Genomic DNA, 24,963 nt, shown 5'->3' on the forward strand with positions numbered 1-24,963 from the left:
CCCCCACTCTGCTTTTCCTGGATGAAAGTGAGCTCGGTGTGCTCAGCCCCACCCCCAGCTCCACGGGCAAGGCGCACCTGAGCCCCACTCGGGAGCCCTGCAGGCCAGACACACAGAGGTGCTGAGTGTTCCCAGCAGGTGAGTGACGGCTGCCCCACAGAGCTACCCCCATGGCCCACGCTCCACTGAGATGGTCCCTGTGGACGGCCCCACCCACAATGCGTCACACACCTTATGATGTTCCCCCCGCCCACCACAGGTACCACTGACCTCTGCTCGAGTAGGTCCCACGTACGAGGTGACCCAGGGCAAGTCCAGTGAATTTCACTGGACATCTGTCACCATCAATGTTGCATTTGCTTTTGCATTTCAGAGCCAGTGTATTTGTTTCAGGTGCCAAATGTTTATGGGAAAGGCTGTGGGAACCCTGGCAGTGTTTGCCTACCTGGGGGCAGAGGCTCACCCCTGATTCCAGCTCCTTCTAGTTCCCTAGATACCAACCTCCGCCACTTCCACCCCCGGGATCCTTCGGCAGCCATTTTGTACAGTGGGACCCTGGGCCTGGCTGCCTGGGGGATGTCCATCTGCAGACCCCCCAGTAATTTAGACGGGGGATGGAAGATTCTCGCACATGTACACACGTGCAGGCATGCTGGCCGACTGCCTGTGCTCAGGCCAAGACGGCACCCAGCTGCTGGGGCGGCCGCCATACTTTCAGCCCCCAATGGACGCAGACGTAGCAGAAAGTGGTACAGGAGAGCAGCACAACTGTACCGCTGAGATGAGGGGTGCGAGTGGCTGAGTGTTCAGAGACAGGAGGAGACCCTGCTGAGCCCAGCGCATGCCTGCCCTGAGGGCCGTGAGGAGCTCCTACATCCCTCAGAAATGCCCTCACTGCCCCCTCATGTCGGCTTCTGCTACGTGCAACCAGAAACACCCAGGCTGAAGCACTGCAGGTGTCTGGTGGCCTGGTCACAGGGCCTGCACCACCCAGCACCCACCCAGCAAGACCAGAGGTAGCCTTCCCTGGACACAGGCCACCCTGCCAGGGACTCTGGACTCCATCAAGGGGACGGCAGACCAGAACCCTCTATTTACTGGCCCAAGTCTCCTGTCCAGTGGGCATCTTATGCCAGCGGTGACCATCCACCAATCAGATTCTGTCTCTTGAAGAAGTGACAGCAGGCCCATGAGGGGGCAGCTTCTGGGCAGGACACCCCCACTGAAGGTCATTGTCTGAGGCTGCAAGATGGCAGCAGTGTGACTTTCCCGTGCTCTCCAAGGCCCAGCTGAGGGGCTGCTGGGAGGTCCCTGACTCTTCATGGTATCCCTGCCCCGCTCTGCTCCCTGAGCTTGTCTGGTCCCAAGACCTGAAAATGACAACCAGTGTGGGCTGTTCACACAGGTCCCAGGCCAGCTGTACTGTGTAGTTCCACGGATGCCCTGTCATCTCACAAGTGTCCCAGTTTTGGCAATATATGCGATGGCCACCCCCAACCCAACAAGCCTAGGACATGGAGGGGACATGGTCTCTGAGGTTCAGAACAGCATTAGGGAACGGGCCCCTTGGCCCCTGGGTCACACATACTTGATGCTTATGGCAAAGCGCTCAGCCTCAGCCGGCCGCTCCCGGATCAGGTAGGTCCCGCTGGCGTGGGATTTGAGCAGGTTGTCTGTCTGCTGCCTCTCCATGTTGCCGGCAAACCTAGAGGGATCAGGAGGAAATGAGGGTTGTGCCACTGACCCCCTGTGACAGCATACAGACCCGGGCCAACAGCTCTAATCTGCATATGACCTGATTAGGAAATGAGGCCACGCCCTTACAGGAGGGGCAAACAGAGGGTGGGGTCTGGAGGAGCCGGGAGGGGCATCTCCCGTGAGCACACAGTATATTGTATACGACGAATCTCAATTAAGATCGTGTTAAAAAAGGGCTTCGTCTTCCCAAGTGTTCCAACCTGGTGATCTGTCTAGCAAAGAGGAAATAGCTGCCCAGTGTGGAGACGATCCCCCAGGCTCCTGCAATTTGGGGCGGAGGAAGGACCAGGCGGCTGGGGCAGCGGGGCGCAGCCAGCCCGGACACGCTGAGACCCCACTCACCAGGGGTAGGCAGTGTAGTCGATCTCCCGGGACGGCGGCCGGCCGATGGGCGGCTGGCAAAAGAGAACATTCAGGTTAATGTCCCCTAGGGGCTGTCCATAGAGTGGGGCCCAGCGGGGGTTTGTCAGCAATGACCCAACCCTTGGGCCTGGAGCCACTGGACTGCAAAGTCCCTGGGGGCAGCAGCCAGGACTCACCACCTCTGAGTGGATGCTCAGTAGGTTTGAATGAATAAACGAATGAATGAATGAATGAATGAATGAATGAATGAATGAATGAATGAGTGAATGAATGAGTGAATGAATGAATAAACACCAACTAACAGTGCACCTAATCCCCAGGAGGGGAGAGACCAAAGTTTGCAGGAATCTCTCAGCAGTGGACAGGGGCTCACCTATAGCTCTTTGCAGCAGACAGGCCCACGGCCCCTGGGCAGGCGTGTGGCCGCGTGGTCTCAGGGGGCAGCCGCAGGCAGGCAGGCCGGCCTTGCAGCGCTGAGACGAGACCCTCGCGGCAGCGGCCCTGGCCAGAGCCCCCCCCCCACGCTGGCCTCCTTATTCCCTCTACAGCCATTTGCCATGCAGATGGGGAAACTGAGGCCTGGAATAAAAAGGGACCTGCCCCGACCACCGGGTGTGTCAGTGACACGTTCCTCCTCTGCTGTCTGGGCCCCTTGACCTGTCAGCAAAGACTGTCCAAAAGCCCTCAGTGTTTTAACATGTCCTCCTTCACCTGGGCAATGGGACGGCACAGAAGCAGCGTGCAGGGCAGTTGGGGCCAGGGCTCAGGGTGTCGGGGACACGTCTCCCACTCCTTTGGGAGAATTTTCACTTTTAGCTTTTCTTTTATGTGTGAGGAGGGGGAGATTCAATTTATTCAAGGCTCCCTGCCTGATGCTTTTGTCACAGACGAGAACTTGCTCCAGGCCACTTGCATGAAAGAAGCGCCATGCTGTCTTTTTTCTAGTTATCAGAAAGTCTGGCTCTGAATGCTTACGTCTGGGGGAGCTCGCTCCTCCCTGGGCTACATAATGGTCTGAGAAGACTCAGAGTTCCCGCAATTTGGAGGAAGGCAGCTGGTCTTCAGTCTATTCCAACTGCTGCAGAGATGGCCATTTTTGTATTTTTAACACCAGGATGAAATGCAGCCCCCAACTGGCCGAGTCCTTCCCACAGGAGGGCACGTTGGCCCCCACCCATCTTCCTTCTGGGCACAGCCCCTGCTCTGGGGCAAGCTGACAATGGCCATTAGCAAGGACATACCGAATGAGGGGACAGCCCTTGGCACCCTGCACCCTTGACACCCCAGCCACTGTGCTCCAGAAGTTTCTATGCAAGCACTCACCCTTCCATCCACAGGGCAGGGCTTCACAGACACACTGGGAAAGTAGCCTGACTTCCTGGTTTGCACCAGCCGACCCTGGAAGAAGACAGAGATGGTCAGGGCCAGCGGGGGCCTGGCCTGGCCAGTGACTGCGGGAGTGGGAGTTGGGGTAGTAGCACTTTTGTGTGCGCTCAGTTTCCTAAGGACAGGATAAGGGCAGTTCCTGAGAAGTGTGTGATAGCTCAACCTCCCTGCTGTGACCTCAGATGACCTGATCTCCACTTTGGGCAGAAAGGTGAGGTCTATCCCCACTTCTCAGATGAGAACACTGAGGCCCAAAGAAGTTACATGACTGCAGCCCCACGTGCCGGCTGCTGTTCTCTCATGTCTACACCGGCCCTTCTCAAACCAGAGGGGTACACGGAACCTCTCTGGAAGGGTCTGGGCTGGGGCTCGGCCTGTGCTTGCCCCGTTCGCTCTGCCAGGAAGAGCTTCACTATAACACGTCCTCCTTAGGTCCTCCTCAGCCATCCTTTCTCATCAGCGAAGCGTCTCGGCAAGACCACCCAGCTGATGGCCCTGGTCGCACCTGGGGAGGAAGTCTGGGTGGTGGGGGTCAGGACTGCAGACACGCTTTGCACCTTGTGAGTCTCCCGTCAGGTGAAGGCACGGCCTGGCACAACAAATTCCTAAGTGTGCACAGACGAGCACCACCACCAAACAGTGACAATAACTGTACCGGACGTAAGGACCATTCTGCACTACTGTCTGCTCTGAGCAGGTCGCCCGGGAGCGACCCCTGCTCTCAGGGCTCCCTGGAGCACAGGCGCTTGGCAGCAATGCCCAGGGGTATGTGGGCATCAAGAGCTCCACTTTTTCAGGCCTTATAAACGGAACGTAAGTTTCATGCCTCAGAACCGTAAACCAACACACTGTCGTTGCCCGTTGCCTCCCCTCCAGCAGATGGGGTCTCCTGGGGGAAGATGGCGGGTGAGGTCTCAGTCACGGTGTCCCCATGCCTGACTGCCCCACGATGGTACTGAACTGGGGCAGGGTGGGGAGGGGTGGAGGCACGGAGTGGAGGACGTAGCCTTGGGGAGGGTGTGCAGAGGGCAGACTGGGATGCCAGGAGGGCAGCCTGTGAAGGGGCACTGCGTTCCTACCACCACTTTGGGCAGAAAGGTAAAAGCTAATGCCCCAAGAGAGGAAACTGGGGACTCCGGAATCCATGCCACAGCGGAACCCTAGGCCTTGCTGACACCCTTTTCTCTCCACCCCTGATGGTCTCACCCCCAAACCGGCCCCTGCCTGAGGATGTCGGACTCTGTGCTTCTGCCCTGGGGGTGGAGTGGGGGAAGAGCCGGGGCCTCCACCTTCCAGGCCCCAGGACCCACCTCCCACCACTGAGACTCAGGGTCCCCTCTCAGTAGCTCGATCACGTCACCCGTCTGGAAGGTCAGCACCGGCTTCCCAGGGGGAGCAGGGTTGCCATGGTAATTCTGCACAGCCACCATCTTAGGACCTGTGGAAGACAGGGCAGGAGGAGGTGGCTCCGTGACTTCGTCCTGGCAGCAGCCTGTCCTATTGCTGACCCTGGCCTTCCTGGCCTTATCAGACCCCTGGGAGCATCTGGGCGAGAGGACAGGTGCCTATATGGCCCCTTGTTAGATTCTTCCCAAGACTCCCGTGCCCCTCTGTTATATGTATTTATGTGATTTACAGACTCGGTGTCATGGTGGTAATCGCAACTTATTAATTGTTACTTCACACTTTCTTCCAAACGCCTTTCAAACCTGTGACTGAGAGTCGGCCATGTGCAGCAGGATATGGGGTTCCCTCATGTTAGAGATGGGGCCAGAGGTCAGCCGGGCCCAGGGACTGGCCAAGGTCATACAGCTGGTCCAAGGCAGCTCTGGGGCTGAACTGGGGGTCCTGGCTGAGCCCCCCAAGATCATGCAGGCTGCTCCTAGATGGAGCCCTGCTCTGGCCTGGCCACCCCACGTGGGCCTGCATGCGCCAGGCCTGGTCCTGAGGCTGGTGTCCCAGTGGCAGCAGGGTGGTTTGCGGTTTTGTTTTTCCATGACTAGGTTTAGACTGCTTGTCACTGCCGAGACTGCACTGAAATTTCCTCTAACACGATGCTTTCAATTCTCAACATTTAAAAGCCATGTTCCTACAATGCAACACAGAGCGGGGGAAATGAGGGGACAGAGGAAATAGTACAGTGACAGCAGCGGCGTTTTCATGCTCCCTCTGCTCAGGGTCTCTGGGTACAGCTCAGGGCCTCCCCCTGGGCTGAAAGGACACCGACCCTCTGCAGGCTGGCCCTGTCCCCACGCCCGGTGCTGCGCCAGATACTAAGAGGGCTCCTGGGAAAGGCAGCTGTGAAAGCGGGAGGGAGATGGCGCTGGAGGGCAGCACACATGGTGGGAGGCTGGAGCCAACAAGGCTGGGAAAAGTGGGCGGTCACTGAGACCGGACCCAGGCTCGGCTCCCAGCGTGACCGCTGACACAGCCGACAGCGGAGAGGGCCCAAGGCCCGCAGACTCACCCGGTCCCGCTCCAGAGGCATCCTGTGAAAACAAGGACAGACAACAGTGATGAGGCAAGGCTGCCCAAGCATCCGACACCCTCCCCACCGCACAGACCCCCAGATAGAAGGGTCAAGGCAGGAAGCAGGGGAGGACAGAGATGTCCTGGACTCCCACAGGCATTTGTGACACTTTCCCTAGGTGACACCCTCCCGCTATTTTTACCGTATCTTCCACCTTTGTGCTCCTCTACGGCCCTGAGACATCCATCCCCTTCCCTCTAACTCCCACCTTCTCCAGGAAGCCTGCCCTGACTACCCCTGCCCTGGGGCCTCCCTGCTCTGAGCCTGGGCTTTGCCGTGTTCGTCTGGGACACACCCTGCTGCATACAACTAGATGCTGTATGTCTTCCTTCCACCATAAGGGCATCTTTGCACCCCAAACGGGGCCTAGAAAGTGCCCTTTAAGTGGTTAATTTCACTGGACCCCACAGCTAGGAAAAGACAACGTCCACATCCTAAAAGTGATTTCAGGGACTTAACCCCCAAGTCAGCTAAACAGAAGGCTCTAAGCCAAATCAGGATGGAGGACAGGTGGGCAGATACAGAGCTGGGCACCCACTGCGGTGGGCAAGCAGAGTGGACGGGCAGCGGGGCAGGTCAGGAGGCACCAGGGCCCTCGTGACCACAGTGGCTGTTTGGCTCAGGGCACACAGGGCACGTGGGGGGCAGGGCGGCAGAAGAGAAGAGTCTGGCGGACTCACCAGGTCTGCAGGTGAACCTGAAAAGGAAGCACATCAGGGTTTAGAGGACAAGCCACCAGCACCAAGGACCAGGTGGCTGTCGCCCGCATGGATGGGGGCCGCTGGGTGTGCTAGAGTGTACGTGAGGTGAGTTTCACGGCCGTTCGTGGCAGACATGGGCTATGGAGACACATAGCTGAGACTGTGAAAGTCTCATAATCACTTCTGACGGCAAATTCTGAACTCCGGTGTTAGGGGCCCTGAGAGAACACAGACAGGGTACGAGACCAGACGGTTTCCATGCAGGCCAGCTCTGCTCCAGTGGCAGCAGCGACCTGGTCACGGGACAAAGCCTGGGCTCTAAGGGAAGGTTTCCACAGCTGATTAGTGACGCCTGCCATGGGCAAATGACAAGCAGGGGCTGGTACCCACGTTACCTATTAACATCCTCATCTCAGACACACAGGCACCAGGATGTTCAAGGACATGGGGCACCGCAGCTTGTCAGAGTCCTTCCACCTGCCTAGAATGCCCAGGGGGGACGGCGCAGTGCCAGGCTGGGCCCCAGTCACCTGCAAGCTAGGCTGCCACCTCACCACCGAACACAGCACGGACTACACAGCAAACGTGTGGCTGGCATGACCTCAACACCATCTAACACAAACCGTGCAGACTTCTTTGGGCAGACACAAGTATCCCACGGAGCCTGCAGAACAGGTTATGGGGTCGGTGGGCACTGGGCAGGAAGGGCCAGACAGTGTGGCCGGTACCCGCATGGAAAGCTTTGCCCTGACAGTGGCTCCCAAAGGGAGAGGCTTGTCAGGACATCCTGGCCCAGGGGCAGCAAACAGTTAAACCCGCTTTGGCCGGGGTCACTGGCAGAGCCCAAAATGAAAGATGAGAGCATGGCATGGGAGAGAAAGCAACTTGGAATTCTCCAGAGAAAAACGGCTAGAAGTGACTGGGGCAGCACAACGTCCTCAGCAGACAGACAAGAAAGCGAACCAAGCACATGCCCTTGGGGGAGCCACAGGCTCATTAAAATAAAACCAGGTACCCACGTGGGCTTTAATGACATGGGAGCATGCTCATGATAAGTGGCTTTCAAAAGATACGAAACTGCCCTTCTGGAAAGATCCCAGTTGCGCACATAATGAAAACCACAAAAACAAAGAGATTGGGTGGGTGGGCTTGTGCGTTTGCAAAAAGGAAGGGTGCGTATTGGCCAAAGGCAAGTGTTTTTATCCCCTCTGCTCTTCTCTACATTTTCTAAATTTTCTACTGGATATGGTATTTAACAATTGGGGGGGGGGGGTACCCAGAAACACCGTTTAAAAAAGAAACTATACCAAAATATTACCCCTGGTTACCTCTTAAAAAATTCATGTGGATACTTATTTTTTCATTGTTTCATTTCTTCTTTTTTTCCTCCAAATTTTTGATAAGTAAGTATGTTACTTTTAGGATGAGAACAATCAACGCCAAAAGAAATGAAGTGTGTAGTCGCCCAGTGTGAGGGGCGTGTGGCCACAAGAGGGCAGTATTGATGAGCAAAGCTCAAAAGGCTCGGGCCAGTGGTGCCAGCTGTCTTCTAGCCCGGAGGAGACCAGGGGCTGCGGGATCTTGGCTCTCCAGGAGTGGGCTACAAAGGGCCTGCGGTGAGGACGAGGGGGTCTGGGCTGACGTGTGGGGGCCTCCTCCCTGATCAGGGTGCTGGGCCAGCATTCAGTCCATGGGGAATTGACAGAATCGTCTATTCTTGGAGGTGGTGTCGGGTGACAAGCAGCCCTGATGTGTTTTTCTGCCTACCTGGAGCGAGTCAACACCTCTTAGCACAGCTTCCCCGAGTGTGGACCGCAGCTAGCACCATCTCACAGGGATGTGGGGGGATCTGAGTCGCCCGCGTGACACATGGGGAGCAGAGCTGACCCTTGCACTTCAGAATGAAGCCTCGGGGGCTGTTCCCCACCAGACCCAGTACTCAGCCAGCTCCTGCCCGAGGCAGTGGCTCTGAACCTTCCAGAACCATCTCAGGCTTTTCGGCTGCCCAGCTAGGTGTTCTAGGATGGACACTGCCCCCTTCAAAGGCATTCCCCAAACCAAGATGTTTCAGAGGAGCCTCAGCAGCCTGGTGCCAGCCAGGCAGGCTCAAGCCCCTCCCCACCAGCCTCAGGCTACCCTGTCTGACAAATGGGCGCAAGCAGACGGGAGCACTAAGTGCCGTGCGCATGTGTGCATGTAAACCATCTGCTAATACGGCTGTAGCTGGAGAGGGCCAGGCCTCGCTGGGTGTGGGAGAACTGAGGGTAAAGGGTCTCTGTAATCAGAAACCTACATGCAACTGACGAGAATGTTCTGTGCCCATTTGGGATGGATTCTAAAAGCTTACAACTGGAATGAGCAGGGGATGTGGAGGAGGCAGAGAAAAGCCCTGGCGTGTGGCAGTTAGGAGGGGGGGTTTGGCATGGAACCTCCCCACGCACCCCCCCATACCCTGACACTGTGACCCAGGGCAGGCGTCCTCCCCTCTCTGAGCTTCAGTTTCCTCATACGATCCCTGTCTAATGGAGTCACCACGATAGGAAAGGAGAACGTGCGAACTCAGCCAGGGCCAGGAGGGTGGCGAAAGGCAGTGTGAGCAACGGGACCCTTGGCTAGGGACTGTGGCCACGAGGACCAGCCCCGAAGGCTTGTGTTCGCAGGCAGGGCGAGGTGGTACTCACTGATCTTGCAGGGAGGGGTCACTTCCAGACACTCCTTGTGTGCCCCCACGCCACACTTGGTGCACAGGTACCCCTGGTAGAAGGTTCCCCTGCACCGGGGAGGGCCCAGGTGAGACAGAGGCCCAAGACCACCAGGCCCGCCTTGCCACCTGCCCCACAGAGCACCCATCCCTCCGAGCTCAGGGCCTCCAGGACCCCGGCCACCACGTGCAGCCTGGTGTAGCTCTCCCCAAGGACAGCCCTGGCCTGGCTCTGCCGCCCCACACAGCAGGCCCTGGGCACCCACAGGGACAGTTGCTTCCCTCCAGGTTGGGTCTGACACTGAGGGGCTCAGCCCAGGGCTGCCGGAGGGCAGTGGTCAGTGGTGATGGGGGACACAGGGCACCTGCAGCAGCAGGCTCCCTCGGGGCCCGGGAGGTGCGGAACGGGTGGGGCCGGGGCAGGAAGCCCTCACCTGAGGAACATCCTGCAGGCTCTGCAGTTGGTGGTCTTGTCGAACGTGTACATCTGGAAGCTGTGGTGATTGGCGTTGGCTTTGTCAGGCTTGATGTTTGACCTGACAGGAGGGAAAGCGGGCATCAGACGCCCCGAGCCCCAAACCAGCCGGGCTCAGGAACAGGCTGAGCAGGCGTCGGTGGCCGGGACTCAGCCTGGGCCTGCCCGACACCTGGCGAGAACGAGGGTCTGTGTTAACACGCCGCTGCACTGATGTGAGAGAACTCCTGGCTGAAGGTAAGGGGCTGTGTCTTGACGGGGGGCTGGAAGTGACAGGTGTGGGCCTGTCAGCAGATGTGCGCTTAAGATTTCATGGTCTACAGGCCAGAAACGCAAAAACCTAAACAATGAACTCGAGTTCACGACAGGCACCCTTGAGGTACTCAGGGGGCCATGCCCTGATGTCTGCAATTCACTAGAAATAAATACAGCCACCACCAGATGGCACGAAGGCCGGGTGGGGTAGGATGGGACAAAGAAAGCAGGTCCAGATGTTAACGGTGCAATCTGAGCGTGTTTACCATAACTTCCTTTCAACTTTGGTGAATACTCGCAAGTGTTCATAAGAGAACGTCGGGGACAAACGACACCCCCTGGGCACTGAGGGGCAGAATGGAGATGGTCCACAGCCTGGCTGCCATCTGTTTCGACGTGTCCGGGTAGGGTCCCATTGACCCTCCCCCAAAATCCCATAAGCTGGGCCCTCTTTTCATCTCCATTTCACAGAAAAAAAAAAAAGGCCAGGCAGGTGAGCACACCTGCCCGGAGGCCCCCAGCCCTCCTGGCTGCAGAGCCTGATGGCACAGAGACCCTGCCACTCTGGCCCCAGGTCTGACGTGTCTGGGGACCCCACTGATCACCTTTCTCTGTTGGACATATTGGGGCTCCTCCTAGATTTCACGGATAAACAGCTCCGTGTGGCTTCAGAGAGGTGACAATCCACCAGCCTCTAAGGCCCTGAGGAGCTGGGTCACCCTAAGTCCATATGGCACCACGACGACAGGCTGAGCCTCGGGGCAGCAGTCCGCTGAGCTGTCCGGCACAGGCTGTGGCAGGGAGGGTCTTAGCTCTTGCTAAGATGACACCACAGTGGTGATGGGGTGACGGAGCCCATCTCCGTCTCCGGGTGTCTGATCCAGCCCTCATCTGAGAGGGTCCCTGGAGCAAATCCCCCCAGGGCTTCCAACCCCCACACGGCTGCAATCCTCGGACTCACATGGCCATCTCAAATTGCTCCATCCATTTCCTCTTCATGTCTTCTGTCTTGCAGAAGAACTGGAAGCCCTGCTTTCCTTGCAGGTGAATTAGATAGAAGCCGTAGGACCACTGAAGGAGGAAACGGGACACGCTGGCAACGAGCTGTGTGTGCACATGTATGTATGTGTGTGCATGTGTACAGTGCACTTGTGTGTACTTGTGTGTGCACATGTCCGTGCCTGTGTGTGCACGTGTGTGTGCATGTGTACAGTGCACTTCTGTGTACTCGTGTGTGTGCACATGTCCGTGCCTGTGTGTGCATGTGTACAGTGCACTTGTGTGTACTCGTGTGTGTGCATGTGCAAACCCCTCTGACAACATGTCCCGGGACCCCTCTCCCACCCTCTCCAAGGTGTGTCCCCAACTGAACTCTACTGGTTCAGCTGGGGCCGTCCCTAATAATTGAGCTGGGTCCCCAGGGAGCCCACGTTCAGGAACTTGCCCAGGCCCTTCCACGACACAGGCCCACTCACTTTCACTTCCTAAATGTAATGCTAAAGAAACTCACTGCTCTGAAGTGAAACAACAGGAAAAATAAAATAAAGGCAGGGGAAGGCTGTGAGTCTGGGAAGCCCACAGCAAAGCCAGCCACAGCTGTTCCCCCATAACTCCCCAGCCACCCACCAGGCCTAACCATCTCTGGGGCTTTCCAAGGGGCCCAGGAAGAAGTCTGGAAAGTCTGAGTCCACTTGTTAGAATAGGTGAAGGGAAAGGGAAAAAAAAGGAGGGAGAAGGAAGGATGGGAAGGAGAGATGGAGAGAACAGAGAAAAGGTAGAGGTGACACACAGTGAGACAAAACACTCTGACAGGCTTGGAATGACACGTGGCCCTTAAAAACCTAGGCAACGGAGGGGGCGGGGGCCAGGCAGGAAGGTGGAGCCTTCACTCTCCACTCTCCTGTACCAGGCAAATCTTCTATCATGCACACGTCATAATTAAGAGACCAGAGGAGGAAGGAGGAAGAAGAAAGGCATGAGTTGACCCCTATTCAGGCCCACCCGGGGCCCCAGGACTCCACTCCCGGCTCAGGAAGGAAGTGCTGGCATCGGGCCCTGAGGTGAAGGAAGGCAGTGAGACCAGGGTGCCCGGTGCTTACCATTTTCCCATGAGACTAGGAAGCATGAGGAGAGGAAAGCAAAAGGGGAAATGAGGTCATTATGGGACTCGGCCCAGCCCTGAGGTGGGCACTGCAGCCCAGGACACTGACCACTACCAAGTGCGCAGGGATGAGGCAACCAGAGCCTTCCTCCCAAAAGGGAAGGTGCTGGGGCTGGGACTCAGGGGTTGAGTCTTCAGCCCAGAGCCTGGGAAGTGGCCTGAGGTCACCACCTCGGGGCCCCAGTAGCTTGTTTAGGACCTCAGGGTTGGGTGGGTCACCCCCATAGCTCTTCCAGGTGGTACCTGCATGCTACACTGTAAGCTCCAAAATCTAGGGTCTACGATCTTTAGCATACTGGGCTCCTGGCCCCCACACCTAGCCCAGGGCTGCACACAGCAGCTGCACACAGCTCAGGGGGCAAAAGCTCTGCTAAAGCAGGTCTGAACCAGAGGGCACAGCAATCCCATCCCAGCAGCCATAGCCCCACCCCCAGCAGCCATGGCCCCACCCCCAGCAACCAGAGCCCCACCCCCAGACCCATGGCCCCACCCCCAGCGGCCAAGGCCCCACCCCCAGCAGCCATAGCCCACTGGTGGGTCAGCAGAGTCTGTCAAGCCACAGTGAGGCCCACCCAGAGCCCTACTTCAAAGGAAGCAGCGGTGGAGAGGGGCAGAAGTCCTGCCTGCTGCAGGGGGCAATGTGAGCTGGAGTCAGGCGGCCACGGTTTAAGGCCTGGCTCTCACCTGAAGGCTTGGCTGGGCCCCTTGGCTCAGTCTCCTCACTGGGGAGCTGTGATCCCGACTGTGCCCGCTCCCAGGAAAGATTCAAAGATAAAAGGCCGGGCAAGTGCTGGGCCCAGCACAGAGCAGGCATGTCTTCTGCAGACGTCAGTGTTAAGAGGCTGACTGGCAGGGAAGCCCGTCCCCACTGCAGCCCACCTGGTCGGGATCAGGGCTGACTTCCACTCTTCCCAAGGCTACCCCACGACTGCTCCACCAGCTGGGTGGGTCACCGCCTGCCCCTGGCCTGGTGTGGCCCAGCCTCAGCAGGCCCTGCCGTCACCAGCAGGACGCCGCGACCCACCTTCTTGATGTCCTTGTTGTTCATGGGGTCGTCGGTCATCTTGTGGAAGAGCAGCTCGATGATCTCCTTCAACTCGTAGCTGTAGCCCCTCCTCTTGCAGACGATGACCACCTTGTCAAACAGGAACAAGTACCTGGCGCGACACCACGGCCAGGGGGCCGGTCATCATAGCCAGTGCACTGTGCTCCCGGGCCACGGGGCAGCCACGTGCCCCTGGGTGGGCAGCAGGAAGGCTGCGCCTGCTCCGAGCCCTGCCCTCTGCCTCCCGCCAACACTGACCCTCAGCTAGTCCTCAGCTGCCCCGATACAACTCCAGGAAACCCTCCTGCCCCCGGGGCTCCTCCACCGAGTGGATTCCATCCCTCACTGGACAGGGAGCCCTGGGGACCCAGGCCCATATCTGCTGTGACCTCAGCCATGGCCCCAGGCCTCGCACACAGTAGGTGTGTGTGGAGAATGAACAACTATGGCCACACCAGCTCAGCTGGAACTGTCCCCCACCCGCCTGGGCACTCCCTCGGTCATTTGGCAGCCATTCTGTCTGTTCAGCAACAGGAAGCCTGTGAGCTCGCCAGCCACGGCCTCTGGCTGCACCCTCTGCCCAGCCCAGTGCCGGCCACGGGCAGCACAGCTCTATGACCATGGCAGCCACTGTCGGACATGGCTCGCCGACGCTCTTGCGGAGAAGGAAGGAAGCAATTAAAACGGAGCCAACATAAAGCCGAGTGGGCGGGAGCTCTTTCCACAGGAAAAGCAGTTTCCAGGCAAGTGGGGAGCAGGGTGCCCAACTAGGCTGCATGCCACTAGCCCAGGCCACCGTTCTGCTCACCTGTCTTGCTTGGTGTGGTTGACTATGGACCGGACCTTCAGCTCCCCATCGATCTTCGGCCTCCCAAATTCCTCCAGTTTCACTTGCTGGGAAAGATGGGGGAAGGCCGTTAGCCCCAATGCCAAAGTGGCACCCCCACTGTCCCAGCACCTAATCAGGAAAAAGGGCAGGTGGGCACACACCCAAGGGGGACACTGCCCACAGAACCCAAAGGAGGAAACCAAATTAGGTGAACCCAGTGGATCCCGGCTGGTGCACGGACCAAGTGGGGAGCAGAAGACCGGGGGGGGGGGGCGAGGGGGGCTGGCTAGGAGGCTCCTGCCCCACCTCCTGCCCCACCGCAGACTCCCCACAGCTCCACGGGAACAAAGAGCGATTCATGGTGGGGTCATGTTAACAGGCCAGTGCGGTGTGGTGCCCAGAGCAGGGGCCTGGTAGGAAAAGACAGACGCCCAGCCCTGAGAAACCAAATTAGAGGGAACAAAGAGCGCTTATCAGATGGAGGGCTGGCGGGCGAGGCGTGGGGTCCTGCCAACAGCTCATCTTCCACAGGAAGAGGTTACCCGTCAAACCCGCTCTCTGGTTTGCTGAGATTTCATTTTCATTTTCCGTTTGGTTTGTATCTCGGCTCCTCAGCTTTGATGCAGAGAGACAGTCTCTTGACACGTTCCTGTGCGGCTGACGCAGACGGGACAGGCAGGAGGGGACACTCCAAGACGCTAAGGAGGCCGTGCCCGTGTGATGCTACGATGGGCCTTCTCAGCATCTTCTCCTGAGTTCTCTGAATTTCCCAGAAGCCGCCGGGGCCAAATTCCGAGCACAGCTTCGGTGTCATACAGGGTGTCCTGCTCAGAGACTCCCTTAGGGCCTCGATGTCTCATCTCTAAAGTGACAGCAACAAAAGCGCCACCTCCACCTGGGTGGTAGGGTTCGGGAGAATATGCAGAGCCGAGCACGGTCTGGCCTACAGGAAGGCTCCACACCTGTTCACCATTGCTGTTCTGTTTTTGTTATTTTAGGAACAAGTATGACTCACATGTAAAAGTGTTCTTAAAATTCCCCCGAATGACTGCTACAAAAGCAACGCCCGTGTACCGTAGGGCATCTAGAAAACATCGACGACCAGTGCGGGGAAACCCGACAGCCAGAGGGGCCGGGCACTCACACCACTAAGTCTGGGGCACAGCCCCGCAACCACCTCTGCACGGGGGGCTGTATCCCAGTGCTGCTGGGAACTTCTTTCCTTCACGTGACGACACATCACGAGCGTTTTCCAGGTCACATGTTTGCAGAGGCGACTTCTTTGGGCTCTTCCCACCCTGGTGGGTGAGGAAGGGGCAAACGGGCCCCAGGTGTCAGCCTAGGCATCCAGGAGCTTCCTTTGCAAAAAGCTTCTGTGTTGATTTGACCTTGACAGAGACTCGTGAGGACCCAGCCAAGTTCAGGGACCAGAGAGTGAAAATGTCTGGGTAGAAGCCAGCAGTTCTCAACCAGGCGAGAGTCTGTACCCAGGGGACATCTAGCGATGTCTGGAGATACATTTGATCATCACGGGGACCCCCCAAAGGTGAGGGTGGCTCTAGCAGAGACCAGGGGTACTGCTCAACATCCTGCAATGCACAGGACAGACCCCACAAGAAAGAACGACCTGGCCCCAAATGTGAAGAGCCGAGGTTGAGAAACCCTGGTTTAAACATTTGGCAGGTTTGCAAGATATTGGTGCTGGCTGGCACGAGTGGGGGAGTGTCTGCTTCCTGGATGGCCCAGTTGCTCTCCCCGCAGGACACACTGGCTCACCCAATGCTCCAAGGATGAGCCTCTCACGGACCAGGGAGAGGGGCACATGAGGTATGAGCCCTGCCTGATGGAAGCCGAGGGGAGGGGAGAAGCCAATGGCAGCTCCTGGGCAGGTAGACAAACACTCTGCACTGTGCCTCCTAGGGACATGGAGATGAGGTGGGCCAGGCGTCCACGGAGCAGGAGCCTCATGTCCCCTGGGAGCCATGTCCTCCTCTTGGACCCAAGGGAGTCCTAGGTCTGGGCCAGGGAGGGAGGCTGGGGTGCCAGCAAGCGGGCAGCCTGTGGACACGGGGCACTTGGGGCGGCTGCACATGCTTCTGCAACCTGGCCAGACGGAGTGTTGTTCACACGTCCGCTGATTCGATCCTGAGATCATGAAAGTAATTTCTAAAATAGGTACATGTAGTCATAGCTCATCTTCACTCTTTGGAGAGCAGCCACTTACCAAGTTCTCTATAGAACTCTGGAATTCGCTGATTTTCTTTAGGGTCTCTTTGTCGCGTTTCACTTCATTTATGTACATTGCCAAGTCCTTGAAAACAACAGGGGTGGGGAGGGGTTAGCAGGCTGGTGCTGGGCGGGTGAGAAGGGCTCAGGCCCCAACTCCGCCTCACATCAGCCCAGGCCTGGGCATCTTCCAAGCACCTTCAACCGTCCGTCTACCAGAGGTGGCTGACCAGCCCTCCAAACAACAAGGGGTGACCAGCGTCACCCCCCACTTGACAAATAAAGAAACTAAGAAAGAAAAGGTAAAACGAACCCCATACCATACCCCAACCAGTGGGCCAAGAATGCCAAGCTCCTGATCTTCTAGGTTAGAGTAGGAGAACAACAGCCAACTAGACTTGGACCGACTGACTGCCTCTCAGCTCCGGGAAGTGGATACCCGCAGGCCCTCAGCTGGTCCGGGTGGCACACGCTGCAGCCTCCTGCTGGCCACCAGGGGGCAGTGCCCGCTGCAATCCAGAGGGCAGAGCGGCTGGGCACCCAGCACCACCTGAGAGCCAGGAGACCAGCTCTCCTCTGCAGAACCAACACAGGTGGCACTGACCCTGCCCAGCAGGGGGACAGGCTGCCTTGGGTGGAGTCCCCGAGCTGGGCCAACAGGGGAGCCGGTTCCAGCCCTCCTCCAGTGACCCCTGCCCGTTCCTACAAGGAGCCCACTGGCGGGGCAGAACGTGAGATCCTAAGGCCGAAATGTTAAAAGACGGCCTGGCAAGCTGTCCCGCCTCTCCAGCCTCGGTGGCACAGGCCACAGGTCACACACGACTTGGAGTGAAGCTCTCCACGAGCATAAGGCTGCTCAGAGCTCCCTCAGCACAGACACAAGAGCACCGGGGGATCAGAAACCCAGAGTGGGGCGTTGCTCCTGGGAAGTGTCACTTTACAGAGACTGAGAGAGCGCAGGACGCGGCCAGGTGACAAGGAGCCAACGCTCAGGGGCAGGAAAGGATGGCGTGCATTCAGGGGCCCGGGAGTGGCCACGCTTGCCTAGAATTTGGGGCACTGTGGTAAACACAGCGTGCCAGGGTGAGGGGGTGCGCCTGGCTCGGGGGCTTAGGGAGCCAGAGGGTTTCCCACCAGGGAAGTGACTTGAGGTGACCTCTCCATCAGGAAGTGTGCCTGCACAGTGGGCTTTCGCAGACAAAGGGAGGAGGGGAGAGGTGGCATGGCTGGGTGGGGTGCGCATTTCAGAAGCAGAAGCCACGGAGCTGGGCAGTGAACTGCAGGGGCCAGATGGCCCAGAACTGAGTCCAGTGCCTAGGAACTGGTGATGGCCTCGGCAGACAGTTGGAAAAGCAGGAGGAAGGAAGGCCCAGGGAGCTCACTGGGGGCCACGCGAGGTCAGTGACCAGGACACCTGGGGTGAGTGTCTGGCCTGTAGCCCCCTCCACCTGACTCCTCTGCCCTTGCGTGGGTCTCACCCACTGCCCTGCCCTCTCTGTCTCTTGCTGTCGCAGGAAAATCTACATGTACGGTCAGAGCGAGGCTCGTTCATGAGCCCCATCCAGTCCAAAAACACGTGCAAGATAAGCCCCAGGCTGGTCTGCCCTCTCCCCACCCACCTGCATGGCTTCCAGTGCTTCTTTCAGCTGCTGCCTCTCCGGCCGGTCAGTGGAATGGCTCAGAAGTTCCTGAAGGCGTGAGAGGGGAGTTGTGGGTCACCACTCGGGGGTCAGGGCCTCTGTCCTCGCCCCCACCCGGCACGGGGTGTGTGCACAGCGCAAGGCCCTCTGGACAGAGCCCCCACCTGCTGGCCCAGGGTCTGGTTCAGCTGCGCAACCCCAACAGAGAGACAGACAGCCCTCACCCAGGTGACACGCTGCTTCAAGAAAGAGGTGTCGCTGACTCTTGTGGGTCATGGCAGGGACATCAGGCTGCACAAAGCAAGGTGCTGAGCTAACAGACGACTGCTGTTCACAGAAGAACCTCGCTCTGCACCTCCCAGAAACCGCTCTCCCCCCCCCCGCGTCTATCCGTCCAGAAGGTCCTCCTACTCCCATTTCTGCCACGACTGCCAGGGAGCTCAGAGGCCAGGTTAAGGGCCAACCCCAGTTCTTACTCCTGGTCTGAGCATGCGCCTCCACTGCTTTCACTTGTTCTGCTCTTACCCGTTTTAATCGCAATTTTCCTTTGCGTATTTATTGTGATAAACATCGGACACACACACGCACATGCGGTGCCAAAAAAATGTATACACATTTTAAGAAAGGGAAAAAACGATGAAAATTATAATACTCAATATACACTGATTAAAAAAGATGAACACAACTCATGTTTGACTTCTGCAATGACAACAGGTGCTCAAAGTGGCTCCCATCAGCGCCCAGACCCTTCTGATGATGGGGAACTGCTGCTTGAGCAACGCTGATCAAAGGGTCCACTTGTCTACATTTCTTGGGTGCCCCCGATGTGCGTGCGCGCGCGCGTGTGTGTGTGTGTGTGTGTGTGTGTGTGTGTGTGTGTGTGTGTGGAGAGAGTGAGAGCAGCTCCCAGTACAGAGTGCAGTTTTCGTGCACTAAGCACAGACTGTCTTAGTTTGTCTGCTTGTTGACGTCCGCCTTGGCCGACGTGTGGGCCCCGCCCACGCCCTAGGAGGGTGACACGCCCTCACGCAGCCCCCAAGGCCGAGGGGGTGGGGTGGGTCTCACCTTCAAGAGAAGGTGGTACTTGAGCACCCTCTGCATGGGCACCACCAGCAGGTCCTGCAGCTTGAACCTCCCGTCCTGGACCTTCAGTGTGCATTCCTGGGCGTCAGGGGGCAGCGAGTCGATGAAGAGTCCTGGCCAGGGGGCGCTGGACCCCACCACTCCCACCCCCAGCCGGGGCCCCGGGGTCTGGTCCTTCTCTGACCAGGAGTGGGGCCAGCCGCCCCTCACACCCCAGGGGTCCACCATAGCCACGTGATTCTGGGGCTGGCACCTACCAGACCCGCCTCAAGACTGTCGGGGAAGCCAGCTCACTAAGGGGAGCCACCTGCAGGAACCAGAAGCTCCCCACTGCTGCCTGAACCCAGGGGGGCATTCTGCTTCTCCAAGGGACATCCCCAGCGCTGCTAGAGCAAGGGGACCCGGCACCAGGATCCACTCTGGAAACGGGGAACCCCAACCTGGGAGCAGCTGAGCTAACCCCAATAAGGGGCTCAGGTGCGAAACTCAGCAAGTGCCAGAGACTGGCCCCGAGCCTGGGGTGAGGACAGGATAATGGTGGGAGGCTCCCAGCAAATGTCTGTCACCTGAGGCCCTCGTGGGGTCTGTGTAGGCCAGGGTCAGGGGTCAGTCACAGTGCCTCGCAGAGCCAGAGCTGGTCCTTGGGGCCTGCCTCAACAGCACCCAGGGGACTCAGGCTGTGTTCTGGCCTGAGACGGTGACCTCCAACTGCCCATTCCCCAGCCCAACAAAACGCAAAGGATGAAAAAATCACCTGCTAAAAACATCTACACAAAAGTCATGTCCCCAACTTCCCACAAAACGGGCTAGCCAGAGAGCAGCAGGCGGCAATCTCAAAGGGACGGGTTAGAGGATGGGCCAGGAGACAGGCTGGGGAACAGGCCAGGGGACAGACCGGGGGACAGGCCGGGGGACAGGCAGGGAAGTCCCCATCACCTCAACTTTCAGTCTGAAGTCCTCCCGGCTGGCGAGGAGCTGGTTCAGTGCGTTCTGGGCGTGCTCCATGTGGCTGCAGTATTCCCCGTAAATCAGGAGCCTGGATGGTACACGTGTGTACACACACATACATACACACACACACACACACTCCCTCTCCCAGGATTAGGAAGCCGCTGCGACTGCTGAGGGCCTGCCTAGTTTCACGGCGGCTGTAAGTGCACAGCAAATGGGTCTCCCCCCATGACAGCTCCTCACGCGCCAACACGTTTAACGGTTTTGTTCTTTCTGTATGGCTGCTTTCTCTCTCGTCTCGAAATATTGCCAGGCTCGGTGGAGGGGCCCCTTCTGTGGTTCTACTCTAAGTCAGGGCTGGGTTGGGGACGCAATTCTCATGCCCCCCCCCAAACTTGTCCCCAAAAAGGGCCAAAGCTGGAGAGAAGAGAAGCCCCTCGCCTCTCCAGAGCCAGGCGACCCCAGGAAGGCTAGGGCTGGTTTATGCCAGGACGGCTGAGCACTGTGCCCTCGGCTGCTGCCAAGCACGCCCAGGTCTGAGCCCCTCTGCCCGCACAGCCACAGCTGCCCTTCGCTGGGCGTGGACCAGCCGTGTAGGCAGCACAGACCCAGCCTCAGTTTCTCCTCACAGCAGGGAGGTGGCCGCAGCTCTGGGGACATCAGAGCCTGGGCTCTCAGCCATGTCCTCCTGCCCACAAGCCCCTGAAGCCCCTCACTCAGACCTGCATGGGGCGGGTTCTGTCTCCCATCAGCAGCAGCTGCTACACACCACCTCCCCAGGACCCAAGCATAGTGCTCAGGGGGCAGACTCCCCAGGTGCCCGATTCTCCTGGGGGGGTGCACTGCAGGTGCATGAATGTCCCTCTGCCACCAAGACCCACAGGATAGAGGTGGAGGGAGCTGCTAGAACCTCCTCAGGCCTCTGCCACCCAGCCCGTGCTCAGGGGCACCCCTCCTGGCTATGATGGTGGCGAGGGGTATTTCTTGGTTTACAAGTACGAATGGCTCCAGAGGGCCACAGCCACCTGCCTTGGGCAGCACACACTTGCCCTGGGCACACCTGACCAGCTATGCCCCGTCAGGCTACTGTGGTCCCACAGACAGGAAGCGGCCGGCGAGGCGGCCCTGCCACTCACCTCTCCTTGAACTCGAGGAAGACCTTAGCCAGAGTGCTGCCCCCCGCCATCATGGACACGTCGATGGCCCTCAGGAAGCTGTGATGCACCTTAATGAGGTCCTGGGAGGACAAAGCAGTTAGCGTGTGAACGGCTCACCAGGCGAGGGCATGCGTGCTCATCACTCTCTTTCACATCTTGTCTTCGATTAGGACTTTTATGAGGCCCGGGCACTGGGCGTGCATTCCCACATAAATGCCAGGTGTAAGCCAACTAGGAGGTGGCAGTGACGCGTATGCGGTCTGCGGGGAGATTCCACAGCCCATATCTGCCTGTACAGACACGTGCGGCCGACCAGGGCAGGCTCCGGTGCCCGGATGGGACAGCAGTGGCCCGGGATCCTGGGCTCGGAGGGATGTCGTCTTTCCACTGCAGAGCTGGGGCCTCAGGCCTGCGGAGGCGTGCTTCCCAGGGCAGGTGACATGCTGGGGCCACCCACATCCCCCATCCAGGCTACTGATCTGTCCCTGGATGATTATGCCGGCCACTGCTCACGGCAGGAAGAACGCTGGGTCGGGGGCACAGAGAGCAGGAAGCTCCGGGGCCTGGGTCAGCCGCGCTGATGAGGGGCTGAGGGGTCGGCAGGAGCACCCCGCAACCACCAGGCACAGTGGAGGGAGCCCACCCCTGTGTAGTTTCTGTAGCCTCACGCCAAGCTGCCCTGCTCTGCTGACCTTCCCACAGGGATGGCCTTCCCATGTCCATGTCCAGACATCCACAGAGAGAGCGACGGGCTCTCTCTAAGGGGTGGGGGACACATTTCTCTCCAGCTGCTGACAAAGCCTCACATCTCTTCCAGGGCGTGTGCGCCTGCCTGAGCCACACCCACCAGCACAGAGAGCAGAAAAGGCGAGCTCCCAGACCCTGAGTCCTCTCATCACCTAAAGCCGAAATCCCCGGAGGCAGGAGCAAGCTGTTCTCCTCCTCCCATCTGTCAGCCAGAAGAACACCCCTTGGCCAGGACCAATCATGCCCCTGGCAGGGACAGTCGCATTGGAGCAGTTTAAGACCAGAGCCCGCACGCGATGAGTGGGCTGGGCCCTTACCTCCAGGTTGATGAAGATAGCCGCCATGTCCGCGGGGCTCAGCACCAGTCTCAGGGGGGCCATGTAGTTCTGCAAGGGAAAGCCCAATGGTTCCATCTGGGCCTGGAGGCAGCCAGCCGCCTTCCAGGCCACAGCCGCCAGCCAGAGGGGCTCTGACAACCTGACCAAGGTCAGGGGTGCCCAGCAGGGCAGCTACACAGGCCTGGAGCCCGACCAGTGCTCGGCGGAGAGCATTCTGGGGAGGTCTGGGCTCCGCCCTGCAGGGTGAGCGCTGTGCGAATGTGTGGGGTGGGCGGGATCGGGCCTGAGTGTTTACCAAGCACCCATGCCCGCCACGTCATCAGAGCCCCAAGGGGGGCACTCAGCATGGCACTGGACTTCAACCCTACAATAGCCGGGACGGGCATTGCTGTCGTTTGAAACACGAGGAAACTGAGGCCTAGGAGGTAGGAGTGTCACCCCAGCGTACACCCGTGGGTGGTGACGGGGCCGTGATTCCCACCAGCACTCAAATTCCTGAGCCTGGGGTCCTGGGTCCACCCCTAAGCCTGCCTTCAAGAGAGATGCCCCCAGCCCCGCACCCCGAAGCCCAGAAGCCCCACAGTGACAGGCAGTGGCTCTGCCTGAGTCCTCTAGGTCTGGCCTTGGAGGAGACGCACATGAGTGAATCTGCTATCTCCTGCCCCACAGACCCTTTCAGAGAAGGCCCTGCCACCCTCTCCTCTCCCTGCTCCTTCTCCCCCAAGGGGTCCTGGCCCCCGGGACCTCTCCTCGGCCACTCTGTGCAGCAGGTGAGAATTGTCCAAATGAACAACGGCCGAGGACACTGGATGTGGCATGCCGAGGACAGGCTGGCGCTGGCCTGTCTAGGATTCGGTTTCCTGGTCTGTGACGTGGGGCAGCGACACCTACCTCGGACGGTTAGGGAAAGACTAGAATCACGATTATCCCTGAAAGCACTCGGCACACTGCGTGTCCTGTCTCAGCACGCTCCCTGCGCAGCCCCCACGCGCACTGTGTCACGACGTGGTTGGGCAGCGCCTGCCCTGGAAGGCTGTGTTCCAGGGGTGGAGATGAAACACAGCAGGGTGCCGGTTTCGGCAATGGGACTCCGGCCGCATGGAGGAAGTGACAAGGCCTGCAAGGCCCTGGGAGGAGCTGACCTGGGGGCTGGGGCAGGGCGTACAGCGAGGATGGTGCCTGGTGAGTCTGCAGAAAGGCCGAGGTCAGTGGGGCTGAAGGGTGGGCACACAAGGGTTGGGTGCGGCAGGAGGAGGGGGAACATCCCTCAGGCCTGAGCCAGTCCTGGGTGGCTGGAGGCCACACAGTTCCCTAAACAGTGAGGGCTCCACTTCAGTGTCCCCATCACGGGGTCCTACGCCAAACCAAAGGATAGCCAGAAAGGTTCTATCTTAAACAGTGTTGGTTTTCTCATGCCAGTAAGCTTTGGCAGTTGGGGCTGAGGATGTTTCAGTGACAGGGAAATGCCACCGAGCCAGTGCACACAGGAGGCCAGGGCAAGGTGAGGGCAGGAGACGGCCCATCCGTGGCCCGGCAGGAGCTCGGAAGGCTGGTGGGCAGAGAGGACTGGCCAGCCATTTGGGGGAGCACAGCGTCTGCCACGGGGCTCCGAAGGCCACACCACTGAGCCCAAGTCCCAGGTGCAGGACACGCACTGCCACCTGTGAGATGGTAATATCGGTTTCCCAATTTACAGAGAGGGGGCTGGGCGCAGAAAGTGCCCTAGGTGAGAAAGTCTACAGAAGGAGCTTAGCCCAGCGCTCGTCCTGGACGAGGGCACATACATAAGGAGTTTAGCTCTGGGTGACGGGGCGTATGTAAAAAGATTAGCTCAGTACAGTCAGAGCAGAAGCCATCATGACGCCCAGTTTAGGCTGGAAGAAGCCGCAGAGACACGCTCAGGAGGGTCCAGGACCTGAGGTAAGGTGGGAGCAGGGGCAGCGGGGTGGCCAACAAGGACCCGACCAGGCCGGAGCCCATGGCTCGAGTGGGGTGCAGAGGGCAGGAGGGCAGCAGGGGAAAGGTGAGGGCAACCTCCGCTTCTGGTGGATGGCAAAGCCGAGAGGACCAAGTACCACCACCATCTGTCACCACTGCCCTAAGACCTCTCCTGGCGACGGCATCTCCCAGGGGACTGGGAGCCCTACAGTGGACCACGTGGCATCAGGAAAGGGCCAAAGCCCCGCCCACCTTCTCGATGTCCTCCAGAGTCCGGTAGTACTTGGCCTCGGTCTCCTGAATCTCCAGCAAGCAGCAGTTCCTCTTGTCATCCTCGGTCATGCCCATTTTCTAGAGGACAGACACACGACATCAGCTGGCACCCCTGCCAGGCCTGATGCCTGCCAACCGCCTGGGCTTGGCCGTAAGGTCGCCGAGTGTGGAATGGAGGGGCCACATGGGAGACAGAAGGGTCCCAAGTCCTTCCCCTCTCTGTCGCAGCTGAGCTATGGGAGGGGATGTGGCATGAACCTGAAAGCTAATGACAATGGAGGATTCCGGACCCGAGTGAGGTTCCCAGAAGCCACCCCGTCCAGTGTGTCAGCAGGGGTGACACGCTCACAACACCGACTGCATACACAGGAGAGTCTCTGAGCAGCTCCCTGAGGACCAACTGAGC

General features: G+C 58.8%; 1 protein-coding gene across 9 annotated transcripts in view; it reads right to left on the reverse strand.

Annotated features, from left to right (window-relative positions):
- VAV2 (vav guanine nucleotide exchange factor 2) overlaps nt 1-24,963 on the reverse strand; it is a 157,845-nt gene that overhangs the window by 10,219 nt on the left and 122,663 nt on the right. For 4 of the 9 annotated variants that reach the window (XR_013994419.1, XM_081066160.1, XM_081066156.1 and 1 more), the window contains 19 exons: nt 24,537-24,635; nt 22,326-22,394; nt 21,241-21,341; nt 20,090-20,189; nt 19,136-19,231; nt 18,050-18,118; nt 16,429-16,515; nt 14,184-14,269; nt 13,355-13,487; nt 12,269-12,283; nt 11,131-11,240; nt 9,874-9,975; nt 9,420-9,508; nt 6,718-6,734; nt 5,975-5,996; nt 4,818-4,945; nt 3,445-3,519; nt 2,101-2,153; nt 1,589-1,705 (listed from right to left, as the gene is read on the reverse strand). Coding sequence is in view for 8 of the 9 variants with exons in the window: in XM_081066160.1 (XP_080922286.1) it covers nt 1,589-1,705; nt 2,101-2,153; nt 3,445-3,519; nt 4,818-4,945; nt 5,975-5,996; nt 6,718-6,734; nt 9,420-9,508; nt 9,874-9,975; nt 11,131-11,240; nt 12,269-12,283; nt 13,355-13,487; nt 14,184-14,269; nt 16,429-16,515; nt 18,050-18,118; nt 19,136-19,231; nt 20,090-20,189; nt 21,241-21,341; nt 22,326-22,394; nt 24,537-24,635 (1,568 nt within the window). In the remaining variant the exon portion in view is untranslated. The remainder of the gene's footprint in view (nt 1-1,588; nt 1,706-2,100; nt 2,154-3,444; nt 3,520-4,817; nt 4,946-5,974; nt 5,997-6,717; nt 6,735-9,419; nt 9,509-9,873; nt 9,976-11,130; nt 11,241-12,268; nt 12,284-13,354; nt 13,488-14,183; nt 14,270-16,428; nt 16,516-18,049; nt 18,119-19,135; nt 19,232-20,089; nt 20,190-21,240; nt 21,342-22,325; nt 22,395-24,536; nt 24,636-24,963) is intronic. The other 5 variants (XM_081066162.1, XM_081066161.1, XM_081066159.1 and 2 more) reach the window with 2 other exon arrangements.

This window comes from Rhinolophus hipposideros (genome assembly GCF_964194185.1).
Source record: "Rhinolophus hipposideros genome assembly, chromosome: 11".
Taxonomy (NCBI): domain Eukaryota; kingdom Metazoa; phylum Chordata; class Mammalia; order Chiroptera; family Rhinolophidae; genus Rhinolophus; species Rhinolophus hipposideros.